Below are 18,087 nucleotides of genomic sequence, written 5' to 3'. Positions count from 1 at the left end.
AGCAGCGTTGAAAAAGTGGATTGAACCCGATTGAACTGAAAACTGAACAGTGACTTCGACTGGACTCGAGTCAAAACACTATGACTTGGACTCGACCCTGTGCTAGCTAACCTGGACTCGGACTAGACTCGGTGGTGAATTGAAAATGACCCGACTTTTACTCGAGTCAAAACTATAAAAGGGAGATTGACTCGTGACTCGGAACCTTGTGACTTGGTTACAACCCTGGGTTTACTTGAACAGACATCTTTCACTGCTCCATTCAGATTCGAGTACTCGAACCATTGTGCTCAGCCCTAATTATAATAAGTGATATTCCAATACTCGCTTCACGAGCACGCAGGTATTTCATTTTTCCCTCCCTTGTCTTTACACAGAAGCCTGGATAACTCACTTAGACAAGTAGGCGTCGGCGTCCAAGTGTAAGACTGCGAGTCGCAGCAAGTGTAGTACGGGTCCGACGGCAAATAGCCCGCGGGGCAAATCACCCTGTTGCGACGTAAACAAGATTGCGTCAAATAACCCATGCAAATTTTCTTGGTCAATAAAAAATGATCGAAATTTCAGATCAACAATCGCACGGCATCAATTTATTCCTGTCACAATAACCAAGACTGACGGAAATTTTTGGAATTTCAAAAAAGGGTGTTGATATGTGGTGCCAAATAGCAAATAAATAAATTCTATCATAATTTCGGGTTCGTGCGCGATCTAGTAGTCGTGTAATTTCACCGAACAAGCCAAAAATACCCAATTCAGCCATGTGTTGAGAATCACTTACATTAGGAAGCCGGTTTTAAATGCAGTTTTAACAGTCACTATTCGACGCCCGAGCCCTATTTACACTTTGAGGGGGTTTCATTTGTTTGAGCAAGTTTTGAAACATAGTTCTAATTGATAGGGTATGTTGCTCAGTCATAGGATCAATCACTACACGCTTTTGACATCCTATCCACTGCTTCGGCGCATAATTTTACCTATAAAATCAGTAATATGCTTTTTTCTGTTAATTTTTAAGAGCATGTTCTATGGAAGTGAGATAGAACGACCACTAGAGGGTGCATGAGCCCATAATTATGATAGAATTTACTTCTTTGCTATTTGGCATCACATATGAAGACCCTTTTTCGAAATTCAAAAATTTTCATTTTCACTCCACCATAACGCAACATTTCAAAGGCGGATCTGTACCAATTACCAATTTAGTTGGTCGACGGTCAACCAACTACAGTTATTTTAGTAGTTGCAGTTGTGACTTTTGAAAGTTTAGGTTTTAGTTTTAGTAATGAGTCTTGAATAGGCTAGTGAGTAGTTCTGATTATGGTTGCCAGTTTTGAAAAGTGAGTAGTTCTAGTTCTAGCTGCGGATTTGTAAAAGTGGCTAGCTTCAGTTCTAGTTGAAGATTTTGAAAATCGAGTAGTTCTAGTTCTAGTTCTAGTTGAAGATTTTGAAAATCAAGCAGTTCTAGTTCTAGTTCTAGTTGTGAGTTTTGGAATGCGAGTAGTTCTAGTTCTAGTTGAAGATTTTGAAAATAAAGCAGTTCTTTTTCTAGTTCTAGTTGTGAGTTTTGAAATGCGAGTAGTTCTAGTTCTAGTTCTAGTTCTAGTTGAAGATTTTGAAAATCAAGCAGCTCTAGTTCTGGTTCGAGTTGTGAGTTTTGAAATGCGAGTAGTTCTAGTTCTACTTCTAGTTGAAGATTTTGAAAATCAAGCAGTTCTAGTTCTAGTTCTAGTTGAAGATTTTGAAAATCAAGTAGTTCTAGTTCTAGTTCTAGTTGTGAGTTTTGAAAATCAAGCAGTTCTAGTTCTAGTTGTGAGTTTTGAAAATCAAGCAGTTCTAGTTCTAGTTCTAGTTGTGAGTTTTGAAAATCAAGCAGTTCTAGTTCTAGTTGTGAGTTTTGAAATGCGAGTAGTTCTAGTTGAAGATTTTGAAAATCAAGCAGTTCTAGTTCTAGTTCTAGTTGAAGATTTTGAAAATCAAGCAGTTCTAGTTCTAGTTGTGAGTTTTGAAAATCAAGCAGTTCTAGTTCTAGTTCTAGTTGTGAGTTTTGAAAATCAAGCAGTTCTAGTTCTAGTTCTAGTTTAAGATTTTGAAAATCAAGTAGTTCTAGTTCTAGTTCTAGTTGTGAGTTTTGAAAATCAAGCAGTTCTAGTTCTAGTTGTGAGTTTTGAAATGCGAGTAGTTTTAGTTCTAGTTCTAGTTGAAGATTTTGAAAATCAAGCAGTTCTAGTTCTAGTTCTAGTTGTGAGTTTTGAAATGCGAGTAGTTCTAGTTCTAGTTGAAGTTGGAGATTTTGAAAATCAAGCAGTTCTAGTTCTAGTTCTAGTTGTGAGTTTTTAAAATCAAGCAGTTCTAGTTCTAGTTGTGAGTTTTGAAATGCGAGTAGTTCTAGTTCTAGTTCTAGTTGGAGATTTTGAAAATCAAGCGGTTCTAGTTCTAGTTCTAGTTGGAGATTTTGAAAATCAAGCAGTTCTAGTTCTAGTTCTAGTTGAAGATTTTTAAAATCAAGCAGTTCTAGTTCTAGTATTAGCAACGAGTCTTGAATAAGCTGGTAAGTAGTTCTAGCTCTAGTTGCCAGTTCTGAAAATTAAGTAGTTTTAGTTCAAATTCCAGCACAACGCTGTCCAAGGTATTTGGCGACGATACTAACTCGACGCATGGCCGTTTCTCACGCATGGTCAGGTACTTGTAGGTGATGGTGCCATTGGGGGCAGTCAGGATGCATCTGTAATCGCTGAAAATTGAAATAGATCAAGGCAAAGGCATGGCAATGCACGGCAGGTTGTCATTAAAAACGAATTTCGGAAACTCTCAATATTTCGTTGATTCGACTTGAGTAAAATGAAAATTGACTCGACCTGAGTAGATTTGTGCATAGACTCGATTTGCACTGGAGCCATTGCGTGTGACTCGACATTCTATATGAGGTCTTCAAGTCTCGCGTATCCGGACCAAGAATTTGAAATTGAAAAATAGGCCCAGAAACTGTTCTTTCTCTCTTAGAATAAACATATTTAGAGCGAGAAAAATGAGGATATTCTGAATCCGAAGAGCTTCACAGAAGTGACTTGAACCTGACGTGAACTCATGACTCAGAACCTCGTGACTCGGTTACAACCCTGGTAGCTTATTCTAATTCGAATCTAATTTAGAGAAAAACTGTGCAGCTATAGTTCTAATTCTGAGCTAACTTCGAAAAAACTAACTGGGTATTTATAATCCAATTTGAAAAAAACTGCAGCTATAAGTCTGATCCAGTTTCAAAAACACTGCCCAGCTATACTTCTAATTTTAATCTAATTTAGAAAAGAATATGCAGCTAAAATTCTAATTTTAATCCAATTTAGAAAAAAAAACTGTGCAGCTATAATTCTAATTCTGAACTAACTTAAAAAAAACTGGGTATTTATAATCCAATTTGAAAAAACTGCAGCTATAATTCTAATTCTGAACTAACTTTTAAAAAAACTGGGTATTAATAATCCAATTTGAAAAAACTGCAGCTATGATTCTGATCCAATCTCAAAAACACTGCCCAGCTATACTTCTGATTCTAATCAAATTTAGAGAAAAATGCCCCGCTACAATTCTAAATTTATCTAATTTTGAAAAAACAGTAGCAACGATTCTAATTGCAATCTAACTTTGAAAAAACATCTCGGTATTTATAATCCGATTCGGAAAAAAAAAAAAAAAACGTAGTTATAATTCTGATCCAATTTCGAAAATACTGCCTAGCTATGCTTCTGATTTTAATCCAATTTTGAAAAAAATATGCAGCTATAATTCTAATTTTAATCTAATTTTGAAAAATAACAGTAGCGACGATTCTCATTCTAATCTAATTCCAAAAATCTGTGCAGCTATATATCTAATTCCAATCTAATTCTACAAAAAACTGTGTGGATATAATTTTAATTTTTATCTGATTTTGAAAAAACAATAGCTAAGATTCTAATTTGATCTCTAATTCTACAAAAAACTGTGTAGCTACTATTCTAATTTTAATCTAATTTTGAAAAAACAGTAGCAATGATTCCAATTCTCATATAATTCGAAAAAAAATGTGTAGCTATGGGCCTATATCTAATTCTAATCGAATTCTACAAAAAAATTGTAGCTATACGGTAATTCCAATTTCTATTAAATTTTGAAAAAACAGTAGCAACGATTCCAATTTAATCTTATTGTACAAAAACCTGTGTAACTCTAATTCTAATTCAATTGTTCGGCTACAATTCTAATTCTACTCTAACTTACAACAAACTGACTGGGTATTTATAATCCAGTTTGAAAAAACTGTAGCTATAATTCTGATCCAATTTCTGAAATACAACTCGGCTATAACTCTTGCTCCGATCTAATTTTGAAAAAACAGTGGCAACGATTGTAATCCTAATCTATTTCTATAAAAACAGTGTAGCTATATATCTAATTATAATCTATTTATACAAAAAACTGTGTGGCTGCAATTCTAATTTTAATCTAATTGTGAAAAAACAGTAACAATGATTCAAATTCCAACCCAATTCTAAAAAAAAACAGTGTAGCAACAATTCTAATTTTAACCCATTTTTGAGAAAACAGTAACAATGACTCTAATTATCATCCAATTCCAAAAACTGTGTAGCTATAATCCTAATTTTAATCTGGTTTTGAAAAAAACAGTAGCTACGATTTTAATTTAATTTAATTCTACAAAAAACTGTGTAGCTAAAACTCTATTATTAGTATTCTAATTTCAAAAAATAATAGCTACGGTTCGAAATCCAATCTATTTCTACGAAAAAACGTGCAGCTATAATATCCATTCTGCACCTTCCGAAATCAATACTCACTAATAACTCCTCGACGTGGGAAAATAACAGAACGGGGAGCTGCCGCTGAAGCTCCCGTCAGCCCTGCAAGTCCTACTGTGAGACCCCGCCTGCCTGTGCAATCCCGTGTTACACCGATAGTAACACGTGACCCCTTCGTCCACGGAAAACGCGCGACCCGGCGAGTCGGCGCAGCCTGTAATGTCCGGGTACACTATGTTGGGCCGGCTAGAGTGGGAGCTGAAGGCGCCGTGTCGGCACGTGGTGCTGCAGTACGCCGGGGGGTGGGACCAGGCTCCGTTTTCCATGCATACTGTGACGTCCGCGCCTTTTAGTTTGTGAAGGTAATCGCAATCGTAGTGGCACGCTTGGCCGTAGACGGAGGTGTCATTTTTGCAGGGTACGCCCGGTTCTACCACGCCTTTTGCCGGGTCGGACAGGGCGGGACAGGTGCGCCTGCATTCCGCTGGCAGGGCGCCCAACGGTAGTGTATCTGCGATGATATGGAGGTGGTTAGTAAAAACCAGGGTTGTAATGACTCGAGTCATGAGTCGATTTGTACTCGAGTCATTTTTTCAAATGCGTAAAATGACATGGCTCGAGTCACTTTTCGTATTGACTCGACTTGTACTCGAGCCATTCTGCATGACTCGAACCAAGTCATATTACTCGAGACCAGGACTGCTGAGACAGACATTTCAAAGTAACTTCGAAGAATATAAGTCACCACATGATGGGTATTTCGTCTACCAGTCCTGACTCTAGGAAAATAGGGCCAGAAAGAAGCAGAAGGCTTCCCCTTGGATCAATATAAGAAAATGTGATGTCCAAAGTTACCCCCTCATATTTTATCAGAATGGGGTAACTTTGGACAGTGGTAAATATGATATTAAGAGTTCTGAAAAGTGAATGCTTCATTTGTATCAAAGTGGATCGTCAACTATATTTGTTATGACCTGCATGACGGCTTTTTAAAATGGATTGAGAAGGTTAATAAATTGGGAAATTGCCAAAAAAAAGTGAAAGAAATAAGCCATGAGATTGTAAGCGGGGTGTAAGCTACTTTATAAAAACTTATCACGTACTCTTAAAGTGCAACAAAACTATCCCTACGTATGACCTAATAACCAGTGATACTACAAAAACTCTCGGACTCGGACCCCAACGCTGGTTTCCAGACCATGAAATGCAATTTGCATCGGAAAACAAAATCAAACCTTCAGCTCTCCAAGCACCGAACGAGGTACAATTCAGCGTCACGGCATCGAGCATCAGCTTGTTCAGCCGAAACCCCGCGTCGCAAGAGATTTCGCACAGTGATCCCGCAGGCTGATTTTCGTTCAGGCAGGACGGCGGGTCCACGTTGCCGTGCGCCACGGCTGTGAGGGGTGGACATCTGAAGGTATGAGAGAATACAGACAACGAAATTGGAAATTGCACTCAAATTTGTGCAGTAGGGGTGCTCAAAAATGACTTGTCTTTTCCGATTTTGCTGGCTACTTGATAAAATTGTAAGATTGTTTAAAATACGTTGCAATTCTAACCTATAGAAGAATTGCTGTCAGGGTTGTAATGACTCAAGTCGCAATTTTCTGATGAAACGACTTGAGTCGAGTCATTTTCTCAAAATACAGAAATGGTTCGACTCGACCCGAGTCAATCTGCGTATCAACTACCAAGTCACATGAGTCGAGACCTAGACGGCCAAGACCGACATTTCTTTGTAATTTCGAAGAATAGTAAAGTAACCCCACTATTGGGATTTCGTCTATTGGTACCGGTACTTGAAAATGCGTCCTAAAACCGTTAAAAGAGAGGAAATTAGTATATTTTAAATGTGAACCATTCGATTTAGCCAAACAGAGTTATAAAAAGTGGTTTTAACAAGACTTTAACTGGAAACTGTGCAGTAAACACAATACCTCGGACTCGAACCTCTGCTCGCTGACTTGGACTCGGAGTTGACTCGGTCGTGAATTAAAAATGACTCGACTTGATTCGAGTCAAAAAAAAAAGTAAGATTGACTTGTGACTCGGTTACAACCCTGATTGCTATATAATAAAAAAATTTCGGATTGAAATTAACTATAAAATTTTATCGAATTGTACTGGTTACCCCATGAAATTGCTATTTTGTCTGAAAAAGCCATGCACAGCAAATTTGGTTCAATTCAAACCAGTAGAAGCAAAGTTATTGGAGTACAAGATTTTAGATTTGAACTAAAGAGTAGTATTTACGGTGGTAAATTCAATAATTTTATTTATTATATATCTACCCACCATAAATACTATGATTCAAAATTGTAAATGTTGAACATCAATAACTTCTACTGTAATTTTTTTAGTCTTAACGAATGGTTTCTGGCCCTCTTTTCCAAGTATCGGGACTGATAGACGAAATACCAATCATGCGGTGACTTTGCTATTCTTCCAAGTTACAATGAAATGTCGGTCTTGGCCGTCCTAGTCTGGAGTCATATGACTTTGTTCGAGTCCCGCGCAATGACTCGAGTGCAAGTTGAGTCAATACACAAATTGACAATTATCGAGTCGAGTCACCAAAAATCCGTGACTCGAGTCATTACAACCCTGGTTTGTACAGTTGTTTTTGCCCACAAATTACCATCAATATGTAAATCTTACAGTCCAAATTGAAAGAAACTTTTCGTGAGCCGCATTTGGCCTCTCTACCCCAAAAAAACAAAAAAAAAACGTGCACCTCTTAAATTTCAGAAAGCAAGCCCCGCCGACAGGGTCACCGGTTTTGCCCTCTGTGGATTTCCACAGAAACCCGGACATGACAGCCCGATCGTATCTCCTTGCGATCAAAAAAGAGTTGTCTTCAGTGCCTGCGTTCAGGTAGAACGGAGCTGAAATAACGCGCAGCAGAAACTCGTACTCGCAGTCCCATTGTTGAGCTGGGTCTGTTTCGTCGCATTCCCGCAGCACCACGAGAGAAAAGCTGAAAACAGGAGATTTCACTATGTGGACGCAAAGTTATTGGGGTAGGCCTGAAAAATTTTGGATTCAACCAAAAATATGTATTTTTTTTTCTAATTTCACCGGGTACCCTACGGAATTATTAGGTTGCATAAAAAACGATGCACATTAAATTCGGCTCAATTTCGACCCGTCGAAGCTACGTGATAAGAGCACAAAATTTGAGATTAAAAAAAAATGATTTTTTTCATATTTCACTGGCTACCCCATGATGCTGTTAGGTCGCATAAAAGACGCTGCAAAATAAATTTGGCTAGATACATTTGAAATGACTCGACATCACTCGCGACTTAAAGGCACCGACTCAATCCCAACATGGCACACCTTGAAGACTCCAAATCCTGGACCGCCACGCACAATTCGGCCAGCACGTTTTTCAACATGTCACCCACCCACATCCACGTGGACCCGGGCACCAGGCTGTTGCATTTGTAATAGCTCTTATCCTCTTTCATGAAATGGGGGCCGGTGGCCGAAACTTCTGTGCGGGCGCATATTTCCGGCGTGGCGTCATCGTTGTAGAGGGAAAAGTGGGTTCGTTCTACAATATAGGCATGGCTTCACTAAAATAACTCCATGAAAGTCTATTGTCGATTACTCATTTAAAAAAGTGGCCCGAGTCAAGTCGAGTCACCGAAAAATCATGACCGAGTCATTACAACTTGCACAATCTCGAGTACAAGTCAAGTCAACATACAGACTGAATTGAGTCGAGTCAATTGCCATTTCCATGAAAATTACTCGAATCAAGTCAAGTCAACAAAAAATTGGGACTCGAGTTGAGTCATTACAACCATGCGTCATAATTTAGAGTTCATGGTGTTATTTGGAGCACGTCACAAAGACGCAAGCATGGTACGAAACTGCTTAAAAGTAGTCTTCAACACCTGTTATATGTAAAAGCTAAGAATGGTGACTCGACTCGAGTCAACTTGTGTATTGACTCGACTTGTAGTCGTGTCATTGTGCATGACACGAACCAAGTCATATGACTCGAGACTAGAAATGCAAAGATAGACATTTCATTGTAACTTCGAAGGTAGTAAAGTAACCACACTATTGGGGTTTCGTCTATTGGTACTGGTACTTGAAAATGTGACCAGAAACTGCTAATGTGAGGAAAATTAGTATATTATAAAGACGAACCATCGATATCACCAAACAGAGTTAAAAAAAAGTTGGTTTAACTGGAAACTGAGCAGTCAACGCAATGACTTGGACTCAGACACGAGTCATCAAACCCCGACTCGGACTTGACTCGGTGGAGAATAGAAAATGACTCGACTTCACTCGAGTCAAAACTATAAAAGTGAGATGAACTTGTGACTTGGTTACAACCCTGCGGTAATCTAAAAAAAAATTGAAATGATTCATTACGAAGTGACCACATCTGTAATCACTACATCAAATTCAACAGAATCGTAGTAATAATCCTAGAGTTCCAAATTTTTTTTCAGATAAAAAATCCACATTGCACACAATTTCACAATCGGCACAACCGTCACTTACCCACACATCTGAAATCGTTATGATTCCAAGTCCCATCAGTGGTGCAGAGCAAATCGGGATCGACCCCCCGAAACTCGTAACCATACATGCACTTCACGCTGCACACTTGCCCCTCTGGCATGTCGTAGATCAAGCAGCTCGAGGGTTCGATGTTGCCTTAATAATTTCAACGGTTTTATTTGTGAAATTCTTCAAATATGCTCGCATCGTCTCGATCAGGGGTGGGCATTAGGGCTGTTCTGAATAAACTTTTTTTCCTGAATCTTGCTGGCTACGTGATTAAATCGTTAGGTTGCCTTAAAAAATGACGCACACCAAATTTGAATTCATTCCAACCGGTAATCGCGGATTTCGTACAGTTTGAAAATTTTGAATTCACCCAAAAATGCAAATAAAAAATTTCAAATGTTTTTGTCAACGCCATGGAATTGTTGCGCTGTCTTCAAAAACGATGCAAAACAAATTTTACTCAATTCCAACCCGTAGAAGCGGAGTTATTTTCGTTTTTCTTAGATAATTGTGGGATTATCCTTGATCGGTGAATAATCCAAGAATTGTAATCGAAAAACTCAAATAACACCGCTTTCATTTGCGCGCCTTGGAGTCGACTTTTATCAAAATACAGTTACCAAGGCTGTGTCAACAGAAAGAGTTCGTGTATCATCTAAAAATAGTACATTGAACGCTCTCGTATTCGACATTTCGTGCTGGTGACGTCATGCTTTGTGATACGATTGTTGATATATGATGTGCTTTTCAATTCTCTACTAGTTGATGACGATTACCCCTGACGAGTGTCAGCAGTAAAATATTCAGATCTATTTCGATATCAATATATTATCCAATAGAAAACCAAGTAATTTGTTACTGACCACCTCAGCAGGGCAATTACCTCTCAAAGGATTAGTCAAGGACGGACACACCCTTCCACAACGCGGAGTCGTCGTATTAAACAATCCTGTTTCCGTGCAAATCCTAGCTATATCGTTGCTGTGGGCCGGCAGTTCGTGAATAAAAAGCTCGGCCGCACCACACCGGTACGTGCACTCCGTGCCCTCGTGTATTGTGGGGGTCGTACATTCGACGATGACGTTTGAAAGCACGTTCGACGTGCACACTCTCAGACAAGACAGATTTCCGCTCCAGGCTCCATTGCTTTGGCATACGATCGATGTGTTACCCTGGTAATTCAAACGTGTTCGTATAATAACAAAAACATATTTGCTGATACGATAGTTGATATGCAACAAACGTGTGCCGCCAGATGCTCAGGTGTGCGCGATCCTGCCCTGGGATTTCGGGAAAAGAGCGTATAATATGGAAGATAAGGCGTTCACACAAGCAGTTTAGACATAAAAGCTGTCAAACTTCATCAGCAGGCTTATAAATAGGCACCCGTGACAGTATGTCCATTAGGGGTGCTCAAAAATGACTTTTTTTCTCAAATTGTACTGGCTACTTGATAAAATTGTTAGGTTACCTAATTTAAGCCTACACAACAAATTTGGTTCAATTTCTGCCTGTAGCCGCATTGCTACAGGAGAAGAAAGTTTTTATTTATTATATAAAAATAATTTACCAAAAATTTGAAAATTTTCTCTTCACCCCACCAAAGTGTTAGGTTGTCTATAGAAACGATGTTCACCAAATTTGGCTCAACTCCAACCAGTGGTAGCGGAGTTATTGCCGTTGAAAAATTTGGATTTGAATAAAATAATATTTACGGTGGGCACATCTACAATAAATAACTAAAGAATTGGTCACCGTAAATACTATTTTATTGATGATTCAAATTTTTGATGGCAATAACTCCGCTTCCACTGGTTGGTTTTGAACCAAATTTGGTGAATATTGTTTCTAAAGACAACCTAACACTTTCCTAGGGGTGAACAGAAAATTTTGAAATTTTTGTATTTATTTTTATATAATAAATAGAAACTTTCTTGTATTGTAGCAATGCGGCTACTGACTGGAACTGAACCAAATTTGGTATGTAAGCTTAAATTAGGTAACCTAACAATTTTATCAAGTAGCCAGTACAATTTGAGAGAAAAAGTCATTTTTGAACACCCCTAATGTGCAGTTGTCCAAATCATAATTGCGCAGTCATGTCTGAATAAAGTTATTCGATCCGTTCCAAATCAACTTATAAAGAAGAAATTGTGCCGCAAATCATGAGCGCGTTGGCATGAATTCAACTTACACTTCAACGACAATCTTAGGATCTGCCGGATACAAATATACGTGGGCAGGCAATCCATTTGGAAGACATAAAGCAAGCAATCGTTTTGCAGAAGAAAACAGCTTTTTGATTTACGATTTTCTAAAAAAACTTTTGGACGGGGCCGTGAACTTGTATTTTTTTTTTGTTCGGACTGAAAAAAAAGCCAAAACCACGAGACAATGCTTCGAAAATGACGACATGCTGGTATATTAGTCGACAAATAAACCTCATTTCAGTGGAATACATGTTTGTGTAAACAAGCATAGCCATCGCATTACCATGTGAATAGTTTATTCAGCAACCTACTTGTGAGTGTGCCGTGAGCGTTGTATAATTTGTCTAGTGTGCCACAAACTTAAAAAGTTTGGGAACCACTGGTATACAATGTTCTTTCCGATTCTCTACTCGTTGCTGACGATTACCCCTGACGAGTGTCAGCCGAAAGTATTCGGGGTTTGTTTTCTTATGAATATTCAAATCAATCAAATAGGTTATCGCATGATGCAGTCTCATCTCAATTGTTATATTGTCTTTGTATATGCATTCACGGTTCCGTTTCGAGAAACCAAAATACGTCTAACCATAATCGCAATAGCAATTGATTTCATTGATGCAGGCTTGGACAACTAAAAAATTTTCAGATTTTTTTTTGCACTTTACAATTCTCCTGTAGCATTTTCGAAAAAAAAACATAAATTAGATCAGAATCACCGACATTAGACCCAGGCCGAGTTTAGATCCAGTCCGAATATGCATTACTGAAGTAATCGCCCCACGTCTGGTCAAGTTAGTAATTGGGACGCATTCGAACCTTGGATATGAAGGGTTGGTTGCAGTCTACGGCGCATTCGTCCCCCTCTCTCGCGTAACTGGTCCCGCACGATTTCGGCACCAAAGTGCCGTGTTCCGCACTTTCGATCGGAGGGCACGTTTCTAAAGACGAAACAAGATTCGTGTTGCCTTTTGTTAGGCTACTTAACCATATAATCAGTCAATCCATGAAATCCAGAAAAAATATTATATTTGAACAACCCTACTGACAACTTCACACCACAAACCTATGCACATTGGTTCCGGGTCACTCCACTCCCCATGGGGCAAGCACGTTATTTCCTCTTCCCCCACCAGCACACGCGTACCCCCGCACGTATAAGCACACCGCGTGTTTTGATCCAGCAAGCCTCCCTTACATGACGAGGTCACGTTACCCCCGACCGGGTCATTCAACCCTGGACACCCTCGCCGACCTGCCAATCATACAGGTGGTGTAATATCAACGAAATTGAACATGAAAATGTTGCGTAAAATTTAGAATTATCAACTAATTTGCAACTTTGCGCATATGAAGGCCTGATATTGATATTTGCCGTGAACAATTCAGTCTAGTACTGAATCTAATCTATAATTGAATAGTGTATTCATATTGAAATAAACCCGAATATTTTCGGCTGACACTCGTCAGGGGTAATCGTCAGCAACTAGTAGCGAATTGGAAAGAACATTGTATATCAACAATCGTATAACCAAATGTGATGTCACCGGCATAAAATTTCGAATAATCGAGGAAAAGAGATCGCTTAAACTCAATGTACTTTCTTAATTTAAACTATATTGAAGTTCTGTACTGGTACCTCTAAAACTCTCTTCAAATTACGAAAGGAAAGCACTTTCACTTTAAAGCCTGCTTGAGCACTACAAAAAGTAGAAATACTTCACGAACGATTGACCGCCTCTGCAAACCTCACACACACAAAGTTTCACGTCGCAACCCAATAAATACTTACACATCGGGTAAGCGTTAGTCCAACTACCGTTAGCGCATTCTCTCTGGTCGTCTCCGTGCAGTATATATCCGGGCAGGCACGAAAAATTACAAAGCAACCCCGTTTCGATGAATCTGCTCAGCACACATTCGTGCGGACGTACGATTACGGACGAATTCTTCAGTTTAGGGCAGCTGAATAAAAATACCGCGTGCTCGATAAGCATCAAGATGTTGAGAACGAATTGAGTTATGATTGTGTGTTTACTTTGGTTAGCGGTTGGATTAAGTTAGTGATAGCAGTGAGATTAGCTCAAATGGAATTTGCCAATGTATTATTACTAGAAACAACTTCAATTCTGTCAACCAAACGAGTAAAATGGCACTTTTCGATGATTCGAAATTACAATGAAATTTCTCTCTTGGTAATCCAAATCTTGAGTTGGTCTGAGTCATGTGCAATGACTCGAGCACACGTCGAGTCAATACACAGATTGATTCAAGTCGAGTCGAGTAATTTTTCGAATTTCAAGAAAATGACTCGAGTCAAGTCGAGTCACCAAAAATTCATGACTCAAGTCGTTACAACGCTGCTCAGTTCATATACAACCATAGAACGGTGAACAACAGCTATTCAAGTCAAGCAAAAACAAGATTAAGTAACAACAACCTCCGCCCTAACTGAGGATGAAACATGATATGAGTATTTAATAGTAGCATTTTTTATTAAAATTTTCAGCCGTAACTTCCATCAGTCGCAATTGGTTAATCACAGACTGTGTACTGTACCTTACTCCCAATTTTTCATCAAATTGAGTAATATTGGAGTACACCAGATCCCACATCTCAGTTTCAGTAGTCGTATTAGTTAAATTGATGGACGACTCGAAAGGTGATCCAGAGCTCAAAAATAACTCTTCGTCCTGTTAGAAGATGTTAACACGAAACTCACATTTGCAGAAACAACAGTAAAAACAACACAATGATACAATGATGTAATAAAATAACTAGGGCGGTCAAAATTTTGTCAAAATTGTATCGTTAGGTCAAAATTTGTCAAAATTTTTTATAAAGTCAAAATTTTTTTGACGTCTGCATTTCGTTTGTATCGTAGATTTTGCACTGCCGGTGAATTTATCATTTGATATTTTACAGCTTGTAGCCTACTTTATAGGCCTACAGTTGTAAACAGCTAATTGTCTGCTCATTGTGAATCATAAACGGTCAAATAAAACAGATGGTGTTATGGCCAACATACCGCAATATCCTCACTGAAGAAAGACTTCTTGGGCATTGCATCATTCTTATATTAAGAAGCGCATGATAAAAAATTGTGATGTAGACAACATTGTCAGAATGAAGCAATACGGTGTGTCACCAGCAGTGTACGCATAACTTCGTTGAAATATTATTTTTTCCATGTAAAAATTTGCCCGTTTCTGAGCCAAAAACGTTTTTTCAGGTCAAACTACTTCGTTACGACAGCCAGTTCCAACCAGAAATGAAGATAAGTGGTACAATTTTAACATGATGTGGGAAAACACCTAATTTGCATACGTGAGGTCAATATTTTGGTCAAAATTCAGTTTGGTCAGGTCAAAAAAGTCAAAATTTTGATTTTTTAGGTCAAAATTTTCCTTTTTTAGGTAAAAAAAAACGCCCTGGAAATAACAATATCAAATTTTTCAACTATGAATTTTACAAACTATTCCTAATTATTGCGCATCACTAAATCATGCACACGAGTCAAAATATCGGCCTACATAAAAATATGTATTTACTAATATGCTGATAGTTGTCGAGTTCCCAAAATCTTCGATTTCCCAAAGCTGCATCGCGCCATCATCACACTCCACCAAATCAATCTCGCTCCCCAGTAGCGGCGTAGATTGCAGGCACATATCCAGTACCATATTCTTCAGGTGACCTGGCGCAGGAATTGACATTCACAGAAAACTAATTAGAACAAGATGAAGGTAATCTAAATTTAACCTAATTGGTGGAATTTTCTACGAATTTGAACGAAAAAATGTGTCGGTATGATGTGAAATTAGTAATTCTAATCTAATTTGGAAAAGACTGTGTCGCTATAATTACAATACTAATCTAATCTGGAAAAGCTGGTAACTTATCGTGGCTGATTATGATTTTACTATGTAAGTTTATTTGAAAATTCATATTTCATATAAGAGCTGTCGATCGAGTGTTGTACCTGACATTGTGTGAGTCCACCACTGAGGCCCGGAAGACATCTGGCACGCTGATATATTGGATTTGACAACGGCCAGAGTAGCGAAATCGACCGATAAGCATATATTTCTGGCGGGAAGATATTGCTGAATCATGAAGTGGCCATCGGCTACGGAATATAAAATGACACGGTGTTTATTTCTTTGCAGAACACTAATTTTTCAGATTTAGCATCAAAGTTAGTCACATTCCATACTTTAAATGGGCATTGCTGTCGAAAAACCAATGTCGTCTGAAACTTCAGCTAAATGTGTGGAAAAAATCTCAGATCAGATCACTTTAAAAAAAACTTCAAAAAAGTATTATCCATATTTGCCAGGATTAAGAAAATGACTCGACTCGACTTGAGTCACATTGTGTATCGACTCTACTTGCTCTCAAGTCATTGCGTATGACTCGACCGAGTCATATGATGCGAGAGATTCTATGACTCCAGTATCAGTGCCGAACTGCCGATACCTGAAAATTATTCCTGAAAACCCTATTTTATAGTGAAATGAGTGTTATTATGGACGAGGGGCATTTGATATCAATCAAGAGTTTCGAAAAATTGGGTTGCGCCTGATTTGAACTTGATAATGAGCTGTGAACACAAAAACTTGGACTCTAACCTTTGCTCCCTCACACAGACTCAAGGGTGAGTCGAAAATGACTCGACTTGACTCGACTCAAAAGGACAAAAAGCAAGATTGACTCGCGACTCGGAAACTTGTGACTCGGTTACAACCCTGATGCTCGGACACACATTGGTGGAATGTTGCTTAAAAATTATCCGGAAACCTGAATATAATGTCACTAGCACATACGTTTACAAATGGGTGCGGTTCCAGCCCACGATCCGTCCTCCAGACACGTCATTACTCGCAAGCCATGCAATGCGTGTCCATCATCGCAAAAGAATTCGCAGAAGCTCCCAGACATCACACCGTCTGTAGCACAAGCTGACGGTAGGATATATCCGTGTTGGATGACTGGTAATTTGTCACATTTTCTCAGACACAGACCAAATGATCCTGTAAAAGCACCAGTAATCAATAAAAAGTGATAGAAATCCAAGCATACTAATTATTATACTACAAATAAGTAGGGCGATTTTTTTTATATAGAAAAAAGAAGATTTGGACCTGAAAAATCAAAATTTCGACATTGTTTAACTTTCAAAAATTTTATTTTGTGCTCATATGTAAGTTACCTTAATTTTCCATATATAATGCGCAAAATTTTACCGATTTTTTGTCCTTAAATCAGAGGTGTGCATTATGCCTTAAAATAGTATTTACGGTAGGCAAAACTATCATAAATAATTAAAGAATTGGTCAACGTAAAGACTATTTTCCTCAAATCCAAGATTTTTCGACTGCAATAACTCCGCTTCCGTTGGTAGGAATTGAACGAAATTTGGTGAACATCGTTTCTATAGACCACCGAACAATTTCATGGGGTGCACAGAAAAATTTGAATTCTTTTTTATTCATTTTTTTTATAATGAATGAAAAAGTTTCTTCTCCTGTAGCAACGCGGCTACCGGTTGAAATTGAACCAAACTTGGTGTGTAGGCTTAAATTAGGTAACCTAACAATTTTATCAAGTAGCCAGTAGAATTTGAGAAAAAAAGTCATTTTTGAACACACCTACTGTGCACGTTAGTGAAAATGAGATCTCTGCGCGGTCTTGATCAACTCACAGCCTTGTCACGAAGTGTAATGAAAAAACCATTGTAGAAAATATCCCAAATTATCTTTCATGTGACGTAAAACTGGCGTTGTATTCTTTATGGTCGCATAAAAGGTACATAACATTTCAACTTTTCACATCATTCATACCGCCATAGGCGCCGAACCTGGGCATGCAAGGCATGCCAGGCATGCCTAGACACTTTTTTAGGCATGCGGCATGCCTAGAATTCGGTTTGGCATGAATCGGCATAAACCCCGATTGTGTTATTTAGAACGAATCGCAATGTATTTCCGTTTACGACATTACCTGCTACCGCTTATGTGAGCGAGGTAACCCGTTGCGCGCGGCCAATTAGCTACAAGCGCGTTGCCAATTAACGAGATTTGTCTGTGCACAATGTAACGCGACGCGATCTCCCGCTGAGATGATCGCGAAATTGTGTCAGTGATTGCCGTGCGCTCGGCAATCATCGCTTGGGACGCTTGCCTGCTTTATCGCGTCTCCGACAAGCCTAGTTTCACTCGCTTGAGCATGATGAACAATCACATCAGCAGTAGGCCCGGTGCCATCGCTGCTTGCACTATCGCATCTGCATTGGCGCACACGATATTATCGCTTGCCTACACAATCGCATCTGCAACAGGCCTGGTACGAAAGATATCATCGCTGGCCAACTATCGCGTCTAGAGCCGAGCATGCGTTGGCTGCCTTCTCTCGAGCCTAGCATGCGTTAGCTCCAATCTTTCGATGGCTTGGTGACAATGCCGTTAGGTGTTTGTTGGTTAGCGATTGTAATTAAAGAACGACATCGCTGACCTGAATGACATCGAATGTCCGCAGACATGTGC

The 18,087-nt window shown here is 38.9% G+C and overlaps 1 protein-coding gene across 2 annotated transcripts in view; it reads right to left on the bottom strand.

Moving 5' to 3' along the window:
* The window catches only part of LOC145437719 (uncharacterized), an 87,290-nt gene that overhangs the window by 52,457 nt on the left and 16,746 nt on the right, over positions 1–18,087 (bottom strand). For both annotated transcript variants that reach the window (XM_080314997.1, XM_080314998.1), the window contains exons 11-25: positions 16,369–16,575; positions 15,525–15,671; positions 15,094–15,239; positions 14,102–14,235; positions 13,335–13,507; positions 12,609–12,797; positions 12,362–12,483; positions 10,219–10,507; positions 9,327–9,482; positions 8,142–8,358; positions 7,537–7,779; positions 6,035–6,213; positions 4,839–5,310; positions 2,651–2,734; positions 395–489 (exon numbers count right to left, since the gene is read on the bottom strand). In XM_080314997.1, coding sequence (XP_080171123.1) covers positions 395–489; positions 2,651–2,734; positions 4,839–5,310; positions 6,035–6,213; positions 7,537–7,779; positions 8,142–8,358; positions 9,327–9,482; positions 10,219–10,507; positions 12,362–12,483; positions 12,609–12,797; positions 13,335–13,507; positions 14,102–14,235; positions 15,094–15,239; positions 15,525–15,671; positions 16,369–16,575 — 2,853 coding nt within the window. The remainder of the gene's footprint in view (positions 1–394; positions 490–2,650; positions 2,735–4,838; positions 5,311–6,034; positions 6,214–7,536; positions 7,780–8,141; positions 8,359–9,326; positions 9,483–10,218; positions 10,508–12,361; positions 12,484–12,608; positions 12,798–13,334; positions 13,508–14,101; positions 14,236–15,093; positions 15,240–15,524; positions 15,672–16,368; positions 16,576–18,087) is intronic.

The sequence above is a fragment of the Botryllus schlosseri genome, chromosome 4 (genome assembly GCF_051294905.1).
Source record: "Botryllus schlosseri isolate E-star chromosome 4, Bs_hap1, whole genome shotgun sequence".
Taxonomy (NCBI): Eukaryota; Metazoa; Chordata; class Ascidiacea; order Stolidobranchia; family Styelidae; genus Botryllus; species Botryllus schlosseri.
The sequence above is the reverse complement of the archived record's forward strand: the minus strand, read 5'-3'. Positions and strand labels throughout refer to the sequence as shown.